The 21,866-nt window shown below is 36.4% G+C and overlaps 1 protein-coding gene across 1 annotated transcript in view; it reads left to right on the top strand.

The window, feature by feature from the left end:
* The window catches only part of PTCH1 (patched 1), an 81,596-nt gene that overhangs the window by 20,486 nt on the left and 39,244 nt on the right, over positions 1-21,866 (top strand). The window contains 11 exon segments of the mRNA XM_043977732.1: positions 7,707-7,896; positions 12,653-12,722; positions 12,823-12,914; positions 14,305-14,503; positions 14,793-14,914; positions 16,406-16,553; positions 18,356-18,487; positions 18,843-18,998; positions 19,521-19,619; positions 21,525-21,542; positions 21,544-21,651. Of these exon segments, the coding sequence (XP_043833667.1) occupies positions 7,707-7,896; positions 12,653-12,722; positions 12,823-12,914; positions 14,305-14,503; positions 14,793-14,914; positions 16,406-16,553; positions 18,356-18,487; positions 18,843-18,998; positions 19,521-19,619; positions 21,525-21,542; positions 21,544-21,651 (1,334 nt within the window).

Raw genomic sequence — 21,866 nt, forward strand, 5'->3', positions numbered from 1 at the left:
GGTCAAAAGAATACATTCGCTTTTGCCTTGAGAATAGCAGTGTGATGTGGTAGGCTAATTCACTTAATAAGGTAGCCTAGAGATTGGGTTTGGATTTGGGGACGTTCTTTGTTTTATTGAAAGGCTGTGCTTAAAACAAAATGGAACCTGGGAAAGTATATTTTGAAAGTTTGACTTTACTTGAATATACAATTTACATTCTTCACCTTGTTGACTTTGTTCATGTGTCCTGCACAAGTTAGATGTGGCCAGCCCTTACTTGTAGGAATAGTGAGTGAACTATGAAAAATGGGCCTCTTGACAGATGCAGCACTGCCCTGGGAGCTGGTGGCCATGTAAGAAATATCGAGATGGGGGGGAGCTGTGACAGGCAGCAGGTTCGGTGCTGGGGGAGTGCTGACCTGACCTGATTGTGTCCGACAGTGAGAACAGTCCTGCTTTAGTGCAGAGCCATTCAATAGGAAGCTGCCCTGGCAATAACAGATGGTACAGCAAGCAGCTGGTAGGGATCCCTTGAAAGAAGAGTATGTTTTGTCAGGAAACTGTACTCTGTTTCATGCTGTCCATGTTCATCATTCCTCTTATTTTCCTGTGATCTGTTATTTGTAGTGTTTGTCTAGTAATTTTTGGCGGTTGATTTGTTTTCATTTTGTTATATTTTCATTGATTATTTGCTATTGAGAAAGACAAAATGGGTGGTACCATAGGAAGGTCAATTCTCTTTGGGTTATAGCCTTTTAATTTTTTTCTACTGCTAGGTCCCCAGACTATGGATTTGCATTTCAGAAATGTTAAAAATTAAGGCAGTAAATGTAAGCAATTTTCTAGTATTCAGCATTAAAGTTGAATAATAGGAGAGTAATTAGAACTCAAGGCCCATGAATGTCTAGTCCACTGGCCAGTTCATCAGACCTCCCTTAGTGTTCTTCATAGTTTTCCTTAAAACTGAATTTTTAAAAATAAAATAATTCTAATTTTTTTGGTAACTGGTAATGTTAATCACCATAAATCCAAATAATAAGACTTCATATCAGTTACAAATATAGCAATACACCACAATATTGAGGAAGAAAAGGCTGAGGCTACAAAGGAAGTGTTAAGTATAAAACACAGCTAGGTGCTATTCTATAGCTCAGTAGATTCCTTCCGCTTCTTATTCAGAAGTTTTAAGCAAGCCATGAATAACTTGATTAAATGCCGCTGGGTCTGGTGTAGGGATTATGAACATTTTAAATTTTTAAATAGTTTTTCATATCCCTCACATATTGTCCCTTTGCTTCCTTGAATTGGTATAGCCCAGAAAGGAAGTATCCAAATCTTTCACTTCATGTAAATTTACCATTTTATTAATCACATGAGGAAAAAATTTGTTTAACCGACCTATCCAGTCTTGGTCTTTGGGAGGCATTTTAGATGCTGTCTTAATGAAAATGTTGCCTTTTTAAAAGATACTGGTCTGAGTCTAGCAACTCATCATTTATCAAATAATACAAATAATTCTCAAATAGTGCAATCTTAAAATGAATCATAATAGGTTTTGCTGATGGTATCTGTTTAGAGGAGCAAGGTGAACATCATTAGGAAAATAGAACTTTCTTCCATTTCTTTTACCAGTTGAAGTGAATGACTCCTTTCGTTATAGTAGCTCTGAGTTATATAGCCTAGGGAAACCTCAAAAGGCAGACTGGATTCTTTCCAGGTGTAGGAAGCTTGGGCCTAAGATTTTATGGGGTTGAACTTTGGTGCTAGAAGTACTACCCTTCTGCTTGACTTGGGAGAGTGAGGTTCAGGGTCTGTTAAAGAACTGCCTTTGCTGAAAGTAGAAGAGAGGTGCAATGGTACTTCATATTTGTCCCTACTGAAGAACTTGCTGTAAGAAAAACCACAGATGATCAAAGAGCAAAGGTGGTAGAACCAGAGAGGAGGACTAGGCTTTCCATGGCATTTATGAGCTCTTAATTACCCTCTACCCTCTCCTGGGCCAGCCCATAGAAGAGAATGGAGTGTCATCTTTAAGGAGATTGGTCCTGGTAATTCCCACCCAGATTGCCTTGGTTTTATTTTTCAATTACTATGGACAAATCTTTAAAGCACAGTTTGTGCATTTGTTTCTTTTTAATGCTGACATTTTCTTTCCTAATTAATAGTATTTTATATTGTAGAAGCTTCAGTGCATCTTATGTAGAAAATAAAAGGTACTGAGTCCATGTATTCACTTACTCCACTTGAATTATCAGTTGTATGCATCCCATGATATAATCTAAGCCTGAATATTTTGTTGGATAGGTTAGCTATGGTTTGTTGCTGTTTTATTTTAGTAAGAACAGGAAATGACTATGAATTAGAAAGCAGAAGAGGTAAAACATTGCATGGCATATAGTAGGCATTTAATACTTGTCTGCTATATCTTGTTTAATGAATGAATGAAGATGGGTGTGAAGCATAATGTATGGGTACATTAGGGATATTTTTTAATTATTTTCCCCCAAAGGTATGAGCTTTAACCTTGGAAAATAAATAGGGAGAGGGAAAAGGGAAAGATAGGTTTTTTCGAAATTTTGTGTATGGCTATAATTTCAGTCATTGGAAATGAGATAAAGTAGGACTTCATCAGAAGCAAAATCCTTGCCATTTATGAATGAGGAGGACAACAAGGTAATAAATATTCCTTTTGGTTGATAGTAATATGATTTAAGAGAGATATTTGCTAGTATGAGAGGCAGTTTTATTTAGTGGATAGAGAAGGCCTGGGTTCAAGTCTCACCTCTGAGACATACTGACTTTGGTTACTCTGAATGAGTCTTAATCTTTCAGTGCTCTATGCAGCTCTCTAAAGTTATAAGTTTTGGAAAAGTTGCCAACCTGCATTGGTAGAAAGAATTTCCTCTCTTGGTATTTCCCTATAGTGGCGAAATCATCAGACCATTTCCTTTCCCTATTTGCTAATAGGATGAAGGTCAAGCATGTCCATAAAGTTGTTCAGAAGGAATTCACATTCCTTGTAACTAGCTCCAGAGTACACTTGCTGAATATCAACATAGTATCATGTGAATGTTCAAAGCTACTTAATCAGACAGGTATAACCAAGAAACTGAATAGTTAGCAGTGTCTATGAATATGTGTAATTACATAATAATAATATGAAAACAAAAGGCACTGTAATATGGTGGTCTAGAAGATAAAAATTGCCAAAGCACAAACAAGTGAAATGTCTTGCAATTTGTAGGAAAGGGGTGTTGATAATACTTGATTAATAATAAAATAAATTAAGTACAAAAAAGAGACAGCATGGCATAGTGGATAAAGGTCTAGTCCTAGAGTCAGAATTAAGTGGGTTTAAGCCCTGTCTCTGACACATACTATAAGCAGTTGTATGACCATGAACAAATCATTTAACCTCCCAATGCCTAAGGATACTCTGTAAGAAAGGCTAAATTGCAGATGAGTTGCCTATGTGCATCGGTAGATCAAGTTTCTTTCTAAAACTATTGCAAATTGCCAATCTATATTGATGGAGGGAGTTTATACACTGGGAGTTTCCTACACTGATGAAATCACATTTCTGAACAAAAAATATGGCAACAATACTGTTTTGAAAAATAATAGCTAATCATAGCTATTGCCAGTATTTACATAGAATTCTAAGGTGTACAAAGTGTTTCACATATGTTGTCATATTTGATTCTTATAAAATCTGTGAGGTATGTGTGATTAATATTCCCGTTTTACAGATGAGGAAACTAGACAGGTTAAGTGATTTGTCCAGGGGTCACATATCTAATAGTGTCTAAGTCAGGATTTGAACTCAATACTCTGTAAACTATGGGTACTTTACAAGTGGATGGATGATAGGGATTTGAAGAATGTTTAAAAGAAGTCTTAGCTTTTCTAAGGTCTTTGATCTACTTATGATAATAGTCCAATCTGCTTAAAATAAAACATTTTCCATGGATTACTTTATAAGTTTCCACATTGTTGAAGCAATTATCCTAGTTGGCATTGGCAAAGAAAAACGGTATGAGAGGATACTGGTTGATTTTGGTTGAAATAATTTCAATTAGTCCATTTCCCACCTCTATAAATCAATGTGTTTGTAAATAGCTTATTTAAAATGAATCTTCTCATATACATATACATACACACATATCCTCAAGAAATCACAGTGTGCAATTTCTGGAATAAAGGTCTAATATTGAAATAATCATAGCATTTCAGAAAACCCCAGGCCAAAATAATTAACAAAATTATGTGACACTCATCTGACAAAAATGCAACACAAACCATGATCAACATTATAGAACCTCTATTAAATTCCATTAGTTTTTGTGATTACTTGCTACTTTCACACATACACATAATATGGCCTTGGTTACCATCATTCCCTTACTGGAACTATAATTGAATGGAAGAAGAAAGAGATTAAAAAATAAGTAAATTCTCTAACATTTCATGAACCCAGGTTGCAGCTGTATCAGTTTTAAGAGGTAGCTGGATGTGGTAACTTGCTCTTTAGCCAAGACTATTATCTACATCTAAAAATTACAGTTTATGATCTATGCCTTTGAGATGTGAATCTCAAGAGTCAGTTGTGATCTTGTGCCCTGTTTCCTCATTATGAAGCATCCCCTCCTCTCTGTGTCTCTCTAATTTTTGCTCCTCCCTATCTATCTACTGGTTCCTTCTTTACTACCTATATACATCCATAAGTCTTCCCATCCTAAAAACAAGAAATTGAAAACTCTCATTTGACCCTACTGTGTTCTCAAACTACTCTTCTGTATCTCTCATTCACACAACCACACAATGGGCATGCCATGCTACTTCCTGTCTCCATGCACTGACTCTCCCTCATATTTACAATTCACTCTTCAGTTACCCAATAAACATTTATTAAGTATTCTATATGCCAGGCTCTGTACTAAACTCTGGGGATATGAAAGGAGACAAAAAACGTATTTCAAAGTTGTATATTTTTACAGTGTTGTTATTGCATAAATTGTTTTTCTGCATTTGTCTACTTCACCCTGCATCAATTGATATAATTCTTCCCAGATTTCTAGTATTCCATTACATTCATATAACAAATTTTGTTTAACCACTACCCAGGTGATGGGCATCCCCTTAGGTTCTGATTTTTAACTCCACAAAAAGGGACTCTAATTATTTTTTGTGCATATGGATCCTTTCCTTTGTTTTAGGGGGTTATCATTCTAATAGTGGTATCACTAGGTCAAAAAGCATATACACACACACATAATCATAATAGCTAACATTATATAACACTCACTATGTGCCAGGCACTTTATATTATCTCATTTGATCCTCACAACCACCCTGAGAGGTAGGTGCTATTATTAATCTCTGTTTTATAGATGAGGAAACTTAGGCAAACAGAGGTTAAGTGACTTGCCCAGGATCACATAGCTAGTAAGTATCTAAGGCCAGATTCGACCTCATGTCTTTCTAACTTAAGGCCTGGTGTTCTATCCCCTGTTCTATTTAGCTACCTCTCTTTAGTAACTTTGGGGGAAGAGGATAGTTCCAAATTAGAACTATATAAATTTGCTTTCAGTTTTATATTGCTTTTTGAAAATGTTTTTAAATGATTTGTGTATATTCATGTTTGATTTATCCCCAGTTAGGCTGTTAACTACTCAGGGTTAATAGCCATTCCTTTTACAGAGTTGCTATCATATTTTAACATTGTGATAATACTTAATTTACAATTTCAAGGACCTGTGATGTCATTGTGATGTTGTAATCCTTTTCCAGTTTAAAAGATGGTCTTCAAAATTTGCTAAGGCCCAAAATTTATTACCCTGCAGCCAACCTGGTGATGAGCACCTTTGAACTTAACTGCTTTGGTTCTTGAGTAAGAAGACATACAACTCATCACCATGCCCATGTACAGAGCCTATTCAGGCCTTGCCAAAACTTGAATTTTGCTAGCATAGCCTCTGAGAACCCAGTATCAATTCCAAGACACAATGAGGCAGCTACAAAGGATTTGTCCACCACCACCCCTTCAAACACATACACCCAGTTTTAATCCCAGTACTAGCAAATATAAACCTTGAACATGTAATCTTACTGAGCCTCATTTTTCTCATCTATAAAATAGGAAGGATAATACCTGTAATAGAGGCAGTGTGGTATCATGGATAAGGGATAGGGACCCAGCTGCAAAATCAGGCAGATGTGATTTCATATTCTACCCCTGACACATACTGGTTATGAGACTTTGACTAAATCCTTTAATCTATATCAGTTGCCCCAGGCAATTCTCTAAGATTATAAATCGTTCAATAGTTGCCTGTCTTTTGGGGTAGAAGGAGTTTTCTCACCTGGAGTCCCCTACAATGGTGAACCTGTAGGTCTCTCTTACCAATTGAAAAAAAAGTCATTCATAAAGCTGTTGAAAGGAGCAAATAGAATATCTATAAATCACTTCGAAAACCTTACTATGACAAATTCCATTATTTTATCACAATGTCAATAATTATTATTAGTGAATGTTAAACTTTTAGAAAAAATGTTTGTAATGGTGGGAGATGGGCTTTTAGTAACATAAAGGTACCTGTTCTTTGTAAAGCAGTGCTGTAGGCATTATTTTCACTTAATGCTTTAGGGAATATACATATTCCTTTGCTAGAGTTTATCTCACCCTGTTGAAGTTTGTGAGAATCCTATGAGATTTTCCTATCCCATTTTTATATTCTCCTCAACTCTCTCCACCAAGGCCCCTCTCATAACCACTTACCCTGGAAAAAATGTTAGCTCAATGAGATTCTTTCCAAAACTCATCATTATTGGTTCGTCAATCAGACAGACAACTGTTCTCCTTCCTTTGTGTATTTAAAGGAATTTCTCCAAAGTCCTAGGTTTCAACCATAGTGGTGGACCACCATGTGCCTGGCTTAATTTTAAGCAAGACCAAATTTGGAAGCAAAAATTATTATTCCCAAGATCAAATTACTGTAGTTAAAGGTTCATGTGTTTGTATCTTAATTCTGCCTGGCTGTTGCCAAAGTCATTGAAAGGTTGCTTGTTTTAATGACAAGAGGTATTGGCCATAGGACCTTCCTCTCAAGGGAAACTTCTCCATGTGGATCTAAGTTTAACCATATTCTTTACACTTTTTAACTGGAGTCAAGATACTCATTAGCAAGTTGTCCTCCTTCCTCTCTTTATTGAGGAAAAACATTTCTCTGTTACCTTTGCCAAATTATTAGGAGAAGAGTGTAAATTGAATCCATTTATCTTGAAATGAGCTTTTGGAACAGACTGTTTATACAAGTGTAAGAAATTGTAATGTAGAAATATTTGGTCTAGTCTGTGAGGAAAAGGTTTCTCAAATTTTCCCCTCCCCCCTTTAATAATGTCTTCATATGGTATATTAGTTAAAATGTAGACAAAGCATATATCTAAAAAGTTCTGATTTACCTTGGTGGTTATTTTACTATGATCAGGGCAATTGTTAATGTATTTCAGTAGAATTTTTTGTACATGCATATTGACTGGTAGATGGAATTTATTTACACAGGTTATATATGCATGGCTGATTTTTGTGTATTATAAAATTGCTGAACAAAAAGAATTGACTTTTGAAAAAGAAGTATAAAATAAAATTATTGCTGATATAGCTATAATATGAATACAGCATGCTTTTTGACTCTTAACTGAAACCGTAATTCTTTATCTGTCAGTTGGTGGACGAGTAAGCCGGGAGTTAAATTATACACGTCAGAAGATTGGAGAAGAGGCTATGTTTAATCCTCAGCTCATGATCCAGACACCACAAGAAGATGGTGCCAATGTCCTTACAGTAGAGGCACTCAAACAGCACCTTGACTCTGCATTACAGGCCAGCAGGGTACATGTATATATGTATAACAGGTAAGCCAAGAAGGAAAGAACTGATTAATATCTTAGCAAATAAAACTGATGTATATTATTAGGGAGGACAGCATGACTTAGTGGATAGAGGGTTGGATGTGGAATGAGAATGACCCAGGTTCAAATCCCACATCTGAAGCTAATTAGCTTTGTGACCCTGGGTGAATTATCCATTAAGTTATAGACTTCTTACATTATCAATTAAAGAAGGAGGTTCTCATGCCACATGTTTCTCACACTGGAAAAATCATTATTTTGCAGAATTTAAATAACATTGGGGTTCATGAACCATAGACTAGATGATTTAGAACTTTGAGATAGCTTTTTTTTTTTTTAAATAAAGATTTAAAAAAAAAATTTTTACGGAGCAATGAGGGTTAAGTGACTTGCCCAAGGTCACACAGCTAGTAAGTGTCAAGTGTCTGGGGCTGGATTTGAACTCAGGTCCTCTAGGGCCGGTGCTTTATCCACTGCACCACCTAGCTGCCCCCAAAATGCTATCTACCCCCTAGAGAACTGATGAACTCTGAATGAAGACTGAAGAATATTTTAACTTTATTTTTCTTGTTTTTTAAATTTTTTCTGGAGTTTTTGGGCAATATGGCTAATATGGAAATATGTTTTGCATGACTTCACATGTATATTTTTTGTGGGGCAATGAGGGTTAAGTGACTTGCCCAAGGTCACGCAGCTAGTAAGTGTCAAGTGTCTGAGGCCAGATTTGAACTTAGGTCTTCTTGAATCCTGGGCTGGTGTTTTATCCACTGCACCACCTAGCTGCCCTGAGCTTCAAGATAGCTTCCTGATGGAACTAGGTCTTTGAAAACAAATTTGTTGTTGTTTAATCATGTCTGATTCATTGTAATCCTGTGGACCATACTGTCTAATACTGGAGTGGTTTGCTATTTCCTCTAGTAGGTGGATTAAAACAAACAGAGGTTAAGTGACTTCCTCAGGGTCACACAGCTAAGAAGTGTCTGAGGCTGGATTTGAACTTAGGTCTTCCTGACTCCAGACACAGCACTGAGTAATCTAGCTGCCTCTTTGTAAACAAAATGCCAAGCAGAATAAACCCCTCCCCTGAAAAAATGCTTATTTAAACAATGACTTATTTAAAAACAAAAAAACATATCAGAACTTATGCATACAAGTAGACATATTTGGAGGATATCATGTTTACTCCAGGGATGTAATGGTAGCATTACTCAAATCTTCTTGAAATTCCTCATTTGGTTATTTTTGTTTTGTTTTGGGTTTGGGTTTGTTTTTTTTTGAGGCAATGAGGGTTAAGTAACTTGCCCAAGATCACACAGCTAGTGTCACATGTCTGAGGCTGGATTTGAACTCAGGTATTCCTGAATCTAGGGCCCTTGCTTTATCCACTGCACCACCTAGCTGCCCCCGAAACTTCTCATTTGGAATTGCCTTCAGAGTCAGTTTATGAGCCAGACAATCCTTATATATTGTCAGTCCTGCCTGGCACAGAGCAAAAATGGGTTAAGCCATTATCTGGTGAAATCAGAACTATAATCCAGAGTATTTAAGCCAAGAATTAGATTAAAAGAAAATATGCTTTAAAAATATCACTATGTGATGACATAAGTAAAATAAATATTTTGTACAAGTAATAGAAATATATGAAGTTTAGGGAAAATATGGAGAGTTCATTAAAATTAGGCTTCTCCCTCAGAGTTGTTGGAATTGGCTATTTATAAAGTACAAATTCAATCAGTTAGTGAAGTAAAAGCACTGATAGCCCCTTTCTGTTCGGCGGGTCAAGGACATTATGACAGAGTGGGGAACAAAGTATCACTTTCTTCATTTAAAAGTTAGGAAGGGAAACAAAATATAATTGAGTGACTTAGCCAAGTTCTATGAGAGCTGAAATAAGGGTTTGAAGGTGGGCAGGAATGTAATATGACTTACACTGGAAAGGGCAGTGAAGTTTGAATTGTAGTTCCAACTCTGCCATTGTATGACCTTGATCAAAGGACTTAGTCACGCCTGTATCTCAGTTTTCTAATATGTAAAATGGGCTTAATACTGTCTGCCTTAACAAAAGATTGAGATCAGATAATATATGTGGAAGGGATTTGAAAAGATTAAAGGACATTTCTAAATGTAAGGTATTTCAATGAATATTGCTGTTAGGTAATAAATCTGCCTCCAGTAGAAAACATGCATTTATTAGATTGGTGTAGATGAAGGTGTAAGCTGAATAATTAACTAAATGTTAGTTTGAAGTATTGATTCAGAGGACCTTTTGAGAACTTGGAAAAGGAGACAATCTGATTATGATTCCAATAAAACAAACATTTATGAAGTGCCTGCTTTGTGCAAAGTACTGTCCTAGGTGCTGGAAATACAAGGACAAAAGACAACTTAGTCCCTATTCTCAACGCACTCACTTTCTACCAAGATCTATTATGTATTTATTGGCTTGCTTTCTAAGTAAATGAATCCATATTTAGCCTGTAAGCACGATTAGTGCTTTGGTATGCCCTTTGGTAGCAGGAAGAAAGGGCGCTTATCATCATCCAGGGTAGTGGTAGGACCTTGAAAGAGTATAGTATTCTATTTGCTTCAGGGACTATAGCCTAGAGACTCAGACAGACAGAAAGAACCAGGTGGTTTATAGCTTTGGAAATAATAGTGTAGATATAATGACTCTGAAAGTGCATTTAGCTTAAGACAAACATAGCTTATGTTCTTCAAAAGATTAAGATTCCACGAATCAGCAAGTAATTATTGAACAGTAATAGTCTGGTCGAACACATTGCTGGACACTGTGAAGGATGGAAAGAAATATGATCTATGGCCCTTGCTTTTCCAGGCTCTTATAATTTAGTTGGAGAGATAAGCCATAAAAGTACAAGTAATGACATAACTAAATAAATGTTAACGAATGGTAATAGTACTGTTCAAAGAAGTGATCGCTTTCAGCTGCTCAGGTATCACAGAGGAAGTAGGATTTATTCTGAGTCTTGAAAGATGAATAAGGTTTGAATAGCTAGAAAAGTAGAACTTAATGCCTTGAGTAGGGATTGTTTCATTTTTTTGTCCTTGTATTCCCAGTAGCTGGCATAAAGGAGGTGCTTAATAAAGGCTTGTTGATTGCCAAGTGGAAGTTTGGCACTTCCTCAAAGTCAGTGATAAATAAATCTCTTTTTATTTTGGGGTTTTTTTTTTTTTTGTTGTTTTGTTTTGTTTTGTTTTTAGTGAGACAATTAGGGTTAAGTGACTTGCCCAGGGTCACACAGCTAGTAAGTGTTAAGTGTCTGAGGCCAGATTTGAACTCAGGTACTCCTGACTCCAGGGCCGGTGCTCTAGCCACTGCACCACCTAGCTGCCCCAATAAACCTCTTTTTAAGAAAAATTATCTCCTGTGGTGCCAAGAAAGGTGTCTCCTATCTGCATCTTCCAGAAGACTTTAAATCCTGCCACCAGCAGGGGAGTCATTCTCTGCTCATCCTCTCTCCCAGCCTGTTCTGGCCTGAAACCCATCCAGCCTGGCTACCTCCTTACAAGGCTTAGAGCAACTCTTTTCCTTCCAATGAGAAAGACCACTAGGCCTTACCATGTGCTCTGCCAATGCCAATGGAGGCCCTACAGGCCTTTGCTGCAAACCCCAAGCACTATCATCTGACAAGGACACTTCTCTCTGCTCCTGAACCCTTAAGACTTCCATACCTTTCCATGTGCCCTGACACTAAACTTTCTTTTATATGTTGTCTCTCCAGATTTGAGAGTGAGCTTCTTGAGAGAAGAGACTGTCTCCCCTTTTCTATTTATATTCCCAGCAAGTTAGCATAAAGCTTGGCACTTAGTAAGTGCTTAATATGTGCCTTTTCATTCTCTAATTTTTCATACATATTTAGGACTTTCCTGAAGAGGGAATAGAGCCCTGTGTATTGTGGGAAGAACATGATTATTTAATGGAATAATTGAAAATCATTACTGAAGAACCAGGCAATAGAGGCAGAATAGCATAATGGCCAGAGAGCTGGCCTCAGAACCAGAGACCTGCATTCAAGTCCCACTTCTGACATATACTGGCTGTGTGACCCTGGGCAAGTCACTTAATTTCTAAGTAATCTAGGCAAAACTCTGAAACTTCAAATTATAGAGAAGGCACTAACCCAAATTAACAGAGGCAGTTTCTTGGAGAGAGTCTCTTATAACAGTGAATTCACAGGACAGATTCCTATCATTATAAAACCAGATTAGTGGACCTAAAATATGTGAAATCAGTCTGTCGGTCTATTCTGAAAATGTTTTTAAAACAAGAAGGTACATTTAAAAAGCCACCTACTAATATAGGGTATTCAATTTCTCTTATATGTTACTAAAATCTTTTAAATGTTTAATAATTTTATATATACTTAAATCCTCACAAATTTAATACCTACTAATTCTTGATTTGTGAGCATTCAAAGGCTTTGCCTTCATGGAAGAGATTAGCTAAACAAATTAATAGTTTAAACAAGATTATACAGTGAATATATTTAAGAAAACAAACTTTTATAGTATTTTGGCAGTATAGTTTATACCAAAAAAACCCCCCCAAACTGCTCTTTATTAAAGTAGTCCCACTAGATTCAATTTGATAAAGCTTTATTAAGGTTAGAACTATAAGAGTAAAAAAGAAAAACAAACTATAGTTCTATTAAAATATTCCATATCAGATTTTTCAGAGTTCCCTTCATTTGCTAGATTAGAAAAAAATTATTTCTCTCTTCTGCTTTTATGTTTACAGACAGTGGAAATTGGAACATTTATGTTACAAATCAGGAGAACTTATCACAGAAACAGGTTATATGGATCAGGTATATTTACTCTTTGTTTACAAATTTTCTTTCTACTTCTCTCAAAAATTACATGCTCACTGGTATGTTTTAATATAAATATATTTATTGGTTTTGACAGATAATAGAATACCTTTATCCTTGTTTAATCATCACACCTTTGGACTGCTTCTGGGAAGGGGCAAAGTTACAATCAGGGACAGCATATCTATTGTAAGTGCATCATTTTGTCTTACATTCTGATGTCTGAAATTTTGGAATTGCATTGCTGTATTGTTTTTGATATAGCTTTATGATTATTTTATTTTAATATTCACTTGATCAAGTAATAAAAAAATCAAGATTCTTTGTACATTTTTTTTTAAATTAAGAGTATAAAAAAAGAAGAAAAAGTTTCTGTCTTTTCCAGAAAAAATCTTTAGGCATCAATAAGTTTCATTTACTTTTGCCAACCTATTTAAATGCAAATAAAATGCAAATCATCAGGGTTTATCGTTGTTTTATCTTGACTGTTAATTCTTTAAAATGTTTCTAATTTCATCTATTGGGAAAAATTATGTTGGAGCTATTTATTTTGTTAGTAAGACTTATTTCTCAGTATAACTGAACAAATATTGGTATTCATTATTCTTGAGTTAAACCTTTGAGTTTTTTTGGTAAAAAGTTAATCCCTTGTTTGGATCATTAATGAAATTTTTTAAAATGGTATCTTTGGAAGCTGAAGTAGAGGGTGTTCCACAGTTTAGCAGTTTGATATTGTATATGCTGCATCTTTCAAAGAGTTATTGTTAATCTGTGTAGACATTTTCAGTTAATTATGCAAGAGTTAGTGTTTGAGTTATTGTTTCTGTCCTAGCTTGCATGTCTCTGTAAAAGCAATTTGCAATGGCCATCTCCTAACCTTTAGTGTACAGTTTTAGATGGGAAATAAGGGGTTTTGTGTTTTCTGGTTGGGAGATTCCGAATAATGACTTAAGCCTGGCTAAGCAGATACAGTGTGGTTTGAACCACAAAACAGGCAGCCAAAAGCCTTTCTGGTCTGTCAACACCACAAATTCAAAAGTGAGTGTGGGGGAGAAGTGGCACTGATAGTCGGGGTGGCAGGGGTGGGGGGAGGGCATTGTTGTTTGGTGGATTGCCAGGCTGTCAGGGAGTTGGAATAACTATGGGATCATTTAAGGAAAAAAGCTCAAATATTTTGCTTGATAACATTTGCAGAACATCTATTAAAACTTGTGTTAATTGCATATTGTGAAATGCTTAATTTGGACTCTCCTTTTTGGAAGTACACATTGGATAATTTATTAGTTTTTTTTTTTTAAATGTATTGACTGCATTGTTTTAGCAAGAAAAGGTTCCTTTATTGAGGTTATAAATTCCTGGCTTGGAGTCTTCATTCATAAAACATTTTCATTGATGTGCATTAGGGTTAACTAGCTAAAAGTTTATAGGGAATTATAATGCAAATAGCTATTCCTTTTTAAGTTAAGCTCCCCAAAATGTAATATGCCCAAAAGAATGTATACAATGTGAATATTTGGAGGAGTTAAAGTGAAATTTTTCAAAGTGTTTTTCATTGTCCCATCCCTAATTTCTTTTACAGAGGTAAACCTCCTTTGCAGTGGACAAACTTTGACCCCTTGGAATTCCTGGAAGAGTTAAAGAAAATAAACTATCAAGTGGACAGCTGGGAGGAAATGCTGAATAAAGCAGAGGTTGGTCATGGTTATATGGATCGACCCTGCCTCAATCCTGCTGATCCTGACTGTCCAGTCACAGCCCCTAACAAAAATTCAACCAGAGTAAGTTTGTTTATTGCCTCATTTAAAATAGGACAAGGAAGAGAGAAAATTCTTTGTTTCTAATCAACCCTAACTCTTTTTTTTTTTACTTACTCACTATTAAAATATGATCGCTGATCTTAATTCTCTTCTGTAGGACTAAATTTTGCTGTAAGATTTGCCGCACACCTCTCACATCAGACTTGTTATTAATGTCTCCTGTGTAACAAGTTCTTAATTCACTAGATTTTAACATGGCATGTGACCTGCCTACTAATTCACACAATTATGTGGCTGTCTTTTATTTTAGCCTCTTGATGTGGCCCTTGTTTTGAATGGTGGATGTCATGGATTATCCAAAAAGTACATGCACTGGCAGGAGGAGTTGATTGTGGGTGGTACAGTCAAGAACAGCACTGGAAAACTCATCAGGTAATATATCACAAAAAATAAAATCCAAATCTTCCTTTTGTCCCTCTTCCTTGGGAGCCCTTTCATTGCTGGAATTAACAAGTGATTGTTTATTAATATTTAACTGTTATGCCAGCTAGCAGTCTGTAATAATAGAATACTAAGAAACAATAGATAAAATTAGTAAACCAGACCAGTCTGAATGTATCTTACATTGACTTTTGAAAGGATGAAGGATTTTTTGAAAGGATCAAGGTTCTTTATGTCATCTAGTGTTCTAGACCATCAAGGTGACTGGATCTTGAAATCAAGCTGGATATGTTGGCTCATACCTGCAGTCTCTTCTACTGGGAAGGCTGAGGCAGATAAATCAATTGAATTTGGGAGTTTTGAGGTACAGTAGAACTATGAGCAGCTAGGTGACTCTGTGGATAGAGCAACAGACTTGGAATAAGGAAGACTTGAGTTCAAATCCGGCCATAGAAACTTACTGTGTGCAAGTTATGTTATCTCTGTTTGCCTATTCCACTGGAGAAAGAAATGGCAAACCACTCTGATATCTTTGCCAAGAAAACCCCATGGACAGTATAGCCCATGTGGTTATGTAGAGTTGGACAAGACTGAACAGCAGTAACAACAACAGAGCTACAGAGCAATAGGGTACCCCATCAAGTCTCATACAGTATGATGACCCACCCTGTGAAAAGAGAGGCCTCAGGCTACTAAGGAGGAGCAAAATATCCCAGATTAAAAACTGGACCAGGTCAGAAATGAAGCCAGAGCTTCTGTGGCCATCAGCAGTGGGGTCAGGTGGATGAATGGCCACTGTACTTCTAACTCAGGTGAGATAGGGTGACCCGGTCTTCAAAAAAAAGAAAAGAATATTAAAATCAATGCAGGCTTTTTTTGGTGATAAACTTGTTTTCTAAAACAATAAGAAAGCAAAGGCTTTCCAATAATAAGAAACAGAGCACATTGTTAATGTCATAATTTATCTTTAAAAAAAAAACAAGAAACATTGTTGAAGCTAAATCAAGTGTGCTAAAATACAGTTTCATAATGTTAATGAACAACCTTTGTGCCCTTAGAGATCCTTGTCAAGTGTCTGGCATTTCTCTCCCAAGGAAAGCCAAAGTCTGCGTTCTCTAGATGAGCAGCTATGCGTTATAACTGAACTCCATTATATCTAGCCATACTATTTTCTCTCCTACTCTTCCTGTTTTATATAATAGAAACCAAGAAAAGGAAATCAATTATTAATTTAATTTTTGTGCTTATCTCTCCAAAAAGTGTGTAAGGTTACACCTTTTATATGGCACATAAATCTGCATCCTAAGTGACTAAATAGGATAATTACTCAGGTTCACTTGTAATGGGAACATGTGCTATAGAAAAGAAAAGAATTCCTGTAACTTAGTCGGAGGCCCTCATTCGGGATTTGATGCCATGAAAATCGTTTCCTGGAAATGTTTATTTTATGCCTCTTCCTCCCTCCCCCAACTTCTGTTACAGTGCTCAGGCTTTACAGACTATGTTTCAACTAATGACTCCCAAGCAAATGTATGAACACTTCAAGGGCTATGAATATGTTTCACATATAAACTGGAATGAAGACAAGGCAGCAGCAATTCTGGAGGCCTGGCAGAGAATGTATGTTGAGGTAAATTGCAAAGTCGTCCAGCAGCCATGACCAAGTCACTGAGAAGCCATACCTTTAATCTAGGTTTGCTATTAAAAAACCCATCACCAAGTTCACCATTTTCACAAAAGATGATATTTTTGTAATAATCAAGCTTGGCCCCAAAGAAGAGAGCAAAAAATGTACTTCTCTCTCTCTCTTCTTAGCAGAGCTGGGAGTCTAAGGGTATGCAACATTCCTTATACTGCCATACTTAGTTGGTGTCTTGTTTGGTTTTACAGAAGTGCTTTCTTCCATTTGTCTTCCTTCCCTTCCCTTCCCTTTCTTTTCTTTTCTTTCCTTTCTTTCCTTTTTCTGCTCCTTTTCCTTTCTTTTCTTTTCTTTCTTTCCTTTTTCTGCTCCTTCTTTTCCTTCCTCCTTTTTTCTTTCTTTATTCCTTCTTGTTTTTTTCTTTCCTTCTTCTTTCCTTCTTGTCTGCCTGACTTTTTTTTTTTTAAAAGGGATAGCTCTAAGGGAGGGGGAGGTAAACGCTAGAAATGTAGGTAATATAAAAACAAAAAGAAACAAACTTCATTTTTCAAATTTAGAAAGACATTTTTGATATAATTTGGTAAAATTCATTGGTGGATGCAGTTAACTTTTTACTATAATATTACTGAGAATTTGGTGACTATATAAAATACTTCTAGTCTTCCTAATGTGGAAATTTAATCCTTAGATCTCAAGAACTAAAAGTTTCAAAACTAAAACCTTATTTCCAGTTGGTATTATCTAAAATGTTTTGAGTGACCAAATATGAACTATAGATCCAAACCATAAACACTGTATGAAGGCACTTGGTCAGTTAGAAAAGGTGTCTGGAAAACATTAGTGAGGCATCAAAATCTGCTCACAGCTGCAGTCCCATTGGTGAGGTCATGTGACATTATTTGGCCTTTGTTTCCCAAGCAGTGACCTCGACTGAGCTGCTTATGACCTTTTAAAAGTGGCCAGCCAATGAAGAGGGGGAGGAGTACCCTTAAGAATTTGTCGTTTTGTATTAGGGGCAAAAATTCATATAGCTACATAGATCAACCATAGAATTATGTTAGAGAGAAAAGGCAAGGATATATAACTTATGGGCACGTAACAGTCTTCTAAACTTAAAAATAAAAATCATTCATTTTGAATGAATGGGATTAAGGATGACATAGTTTAAAAAAAAAATAGAGCTGGGGGGCAGCTAGATGGCGCACTGAATAAGGCACTAGCCCTTGGATTCAGGAGGACCTGAGTTCAAAACCCAGCCTCAGAGACACTTACTAGCTGTGTGACCCTGGGCAAGTCACTTTAAACCCCCCCCATTGCCCCTACAAAAAAAAAAAAAAAAAAGATCCTTGGATATTGAACCAGACATCCCAGGTTCCATTCTTAGTCTGCTATATAATCCTATGTGCTTATACACTGTCCCTTCAGCTACCTGTGGGCCTCCTTTTCCCTCATCTAGAAGTGTAAGCCCTATGATTTCTACGAATTGCTCTCTACAAATTATCAATTTAATTTGGTCAAGCAGTTGTCTTCATTGTCCTAGGATCACGTAGATCATATTAATGGGTTGAACGGAAAATGGACAACTAAAGTCACTTCAAACTCCTCAAATATGTGATTCAGTCATACTGATGATCAATCAGTTCAAGGTCACCCATCCTGTATTATGTAGATTTTTTTCTATCTTTTAATGCTTTAGAAAAAAAGTCACAAAAATACCTGTGTTTTTGAATCCTAATTGAATATATCATTCCATTTGGCATTTCTGATTTTTTTTTGTTATTTTCTTTCCATAGGTGGTTCATCAGAGTGTTGCACAAAACTCTACCCAGAAGGTGCTTTCTTTTACTACAACTACTCTGGATGACATCCTGAAATCTTTCTCAGATGTCAGTATTATCCGAGTTGCTAGTGGCTACTTATTAATGGTAAAAAAGGATTCTATTCTGTTGATCCTCCCCACTCCCATACCAGTTGGTTGTTAACACTATCTTTTGAGCTTCATAATGGTTTTTAAATTAAAAATTTAAAAAGAAGCCTTTTTCCTTTTCAATTTGGCCATCTTTGATTTTATAGTGTCATTTAGTTTTATGTATTCTTTATAATGCCAATCTATAGCTACATATTTATATATTTGACATGGGGTCACGATTGGGAAAACTTTTGAATCATCCTTATATCTTCTAATATTTGGCTTTTGTTTTGTGTTATTTTTCTTGCCTTCCTCTTTCTCCCCTTCCCCTCTATTCCTTCCCACCCCAACCCTCATTGCTCTGCTTACAGCTCGCCTATGCCTGTTTAACTATGCTTCGGTGGGACTGTGCCAAATCCCAGGGTGCTGTGGGACTGGCTGGCGTCCTGTTGGTTGCACTGTCAGTAGCTGCAGGATTGGGCCTGTGCTCATTGATTGGAATTTCCTTTAATGCTGCAACAACTCAGGTACTCAAGGAGCCATTAATCTGATGTTTATGTGCACTTACCCCCTCTCCAGGGTTTGAACTAACCAACCATTTTCATTTCATATCACAAAGGATGCTGGATTCTCTTTCACTAGGACATGTGCCCATTAGTTTTGTTCATAAAGTTGTCCACTCCAAGAAGGTATAGAACAAGTGAATAACTGTTGTTAATGAGTCTTTAGAGAGGGACGAAGATATAGATTATATAGATATAGATGCTTCCGTTGGTTCTTTTGATCTCTATCACTTATTGCCTTGTAACTCTCAAAGATTTTTGTATGTAGGGATCTAATACAATTCTATCTTCAAGGCTGAGTTATAAAAGCACTAGGCTGTTGGAGATCTGAAAGGGTAATCTCAAAAGAGCTGCAGAATAAAATGATAGGTTTCATTAGGGATATCTGCTAGAGGACCAAGGTGTTGTTCTAAGTAGCTGAGTGGTCAATGAAACAGTGGGTCATCATTGTAATAATACCATTGCCATTTAACTCTTTTTGCATAGGTTTTGCCTTTTCTTGCTCTTGGAGTCGGTGTGGATGATGTTTTCCTTTTGGCACATGCATTCAGTGAAACAGGGCAAAATAAAAGAATCCCTTTTGAGGTAATGGGAAAAGATGGGGGAAGAATGAGAGGGAGCCAGTGGCAAACACAAATAACTTTATAGCTAAAACTATATTTGTTTTTTTAAAGTTCATTTCTGGGGGGTGGTAAATCTTAAAATAAAATTTCAGAATCAGAAGAATTTGTTTAGAGCATTAAGAGATGTGCTGTGTAGAAGAAAAAGTGAGGTTTTCCCCCAGTGTTTACTAAACAACACCTACTTTAAATGAGGCAAATTTTAAAGAGACTCATAAGAATTCCTGGACACTTAATTAGTCTTAAGTCTAAAGTGCTTTTAGAAGAGTAAGTTTCTTTTTAAATATGAAATTTAACTTTTAATGAGATTTCTTTTCTAAATGTTATATCTTTTCCAAAGCAATATATAGCTACCTGCTTTTTATATTTTCTGAAAACTAGACTCATTGCATGCCCTATTTGTTCAGCAGCTTAATCTTTAGTCACTACAAATTCAACTTTTATGTACTTCTATATAAAAAGTAAACAGTGCTTTAAGTTAGAGAAAGAATATTTCCCAATTTCTGAGTAATGTATGTATCTTTGTGTGGTCTTCTGGCGAATTGCAACATGCTTTTCAAAAGTATATGCAAAAAAACAAAACAAAACAAAAGTATATGCAATGGGGGGAAGGGCATCCAGGTGGCACAGTGGATAAAGCACCAGCCTGGATTCAGGAGGTCCTCGAGTTCAAATCCGACCCTTAGACACTTGACACTAGCTGTGTGACCCTGAGGCAAGTCACTTAACCCTCATGCCCATAAAAAACAAAAACCAAAAGTATATGCAATGCTAACAGGTCAAGAAGACAAATAAGTCTAATGATGAAGTCAATACATGCCAGTTTTGTTGACTGAAAAGAATTGAAAACAGGATGTGAATTGACACAAAGCATATCTCATTAATAACAATAAATATTTTTTCATATGTCAGCATTAACTGAATTTTAATTCTACAGCCATGCTGAGTCTCATGTTAACCTTTTAAAATGATTATATGATATTCATCCATCCATAATATCATTTAAGTGAATTTTTAAAATGCATTTATGGGGGAAGCTACATGGCACAGTGGATAGAGCACTGGCCCTGGATTCAGGAGGACCTGAGTTCAAATCCCGCCTCAGACACTTAACACTTACTAGCTGTGTGACCCTGGGCAAGTCACTTAACCCTAATTTCCTCACCCAAAAAAATGCATTTATGATAATTTAGTAGCAATATGATTTTTCAAAAACAAAAAACCTATACTGAGAGACCATTACTAATGCTGATAGGAGGTAATACTAAACATATTGTGGTTACATCAAGTTTTAACTTTATAATTGAATTGTCTCATGGCTTAATCCCTATTATCTCGGGGATCAACTATAAAAGCTTCTGTTTGGCATTTAAAGCTCTTTATAACTTGTCCCCTTCCTACTTTTCCAGTCTTCTTACACTTTACTCATCTCCACCTACTCTACAATTCAGTGAAACTGGTCTCCTTGCTGATTCCCACTTAACACTCTCCATCTTACAACTTCTCATTTTTACCCTCCCTTCCCTCAACCTGGAATGCTCTTTCTCCTTGTCTGCCTCCCAGCTTCCTTCAAGTCTTGGCTAAAATCCCACCTTCTCCAAGAAGCCTTTCCAGGTCCTCCTCAGTGATTGTGTCTTCCTTCTGGGATTACTTTTGCCTATATGTATCTTGTAGCTGTTTGCATATTGTCTCCCACTGTTAGACTGTGAGCTCCTCAAGGGAAGAAACCAATCAAGACTTTCTTTCAATCCCAGTGTTTAGTACATAGTAATCACTTAATAAATGTTTGTTGTAGACTTAGACTAATTAGTTGTGTTATAATGAGATGCTACCGTATGTAGCTTTCAAAGGTGCCATATGTCATTTCCAGGACAGGACAGGGGAATGTTTTGAAGCGAACCGGAGCCAGTGTGGCCCTCACCTCGATCAGCAACGTCACAGCCTTCTTCATGGCAGCTTTAATCCCTATTCTGCTCTTCGGGCATTTTTCACTCCAGGTAAAGTTCAGTGATTCTTAGAAATGCTCAAAAAGTTGCAAATTCAGCAGCCCAGGTTTCACAGATTCATAGAGGGATACTTGTAAGGGAATTAACAGATCATTCATTTTCTTTAATGGAATGGGTATAAATGACTAATCTAACCTAAAACACCAGTCTAGAGTTTTGATGTCATAAAACAAACCACCTTTAAAAATGTTCAGCAGATCCTAGCT

The sequence above is a fragment of the Dromiciops gliroides genome, chromosome 1, assembly GCF_019393635.1.
Source record: "Dromiciops gliroides isolate mDroGli1 chromosome 1, mDroGli1.pri, whole genome shotgun sequence".
Taxonomy (NCBI): Eukaryota; Metazoa; Chordata; class Mammalia; order Microbiotheria; family Microbiotheriidae; genus Dromiciops; species Dromiciops gliroides.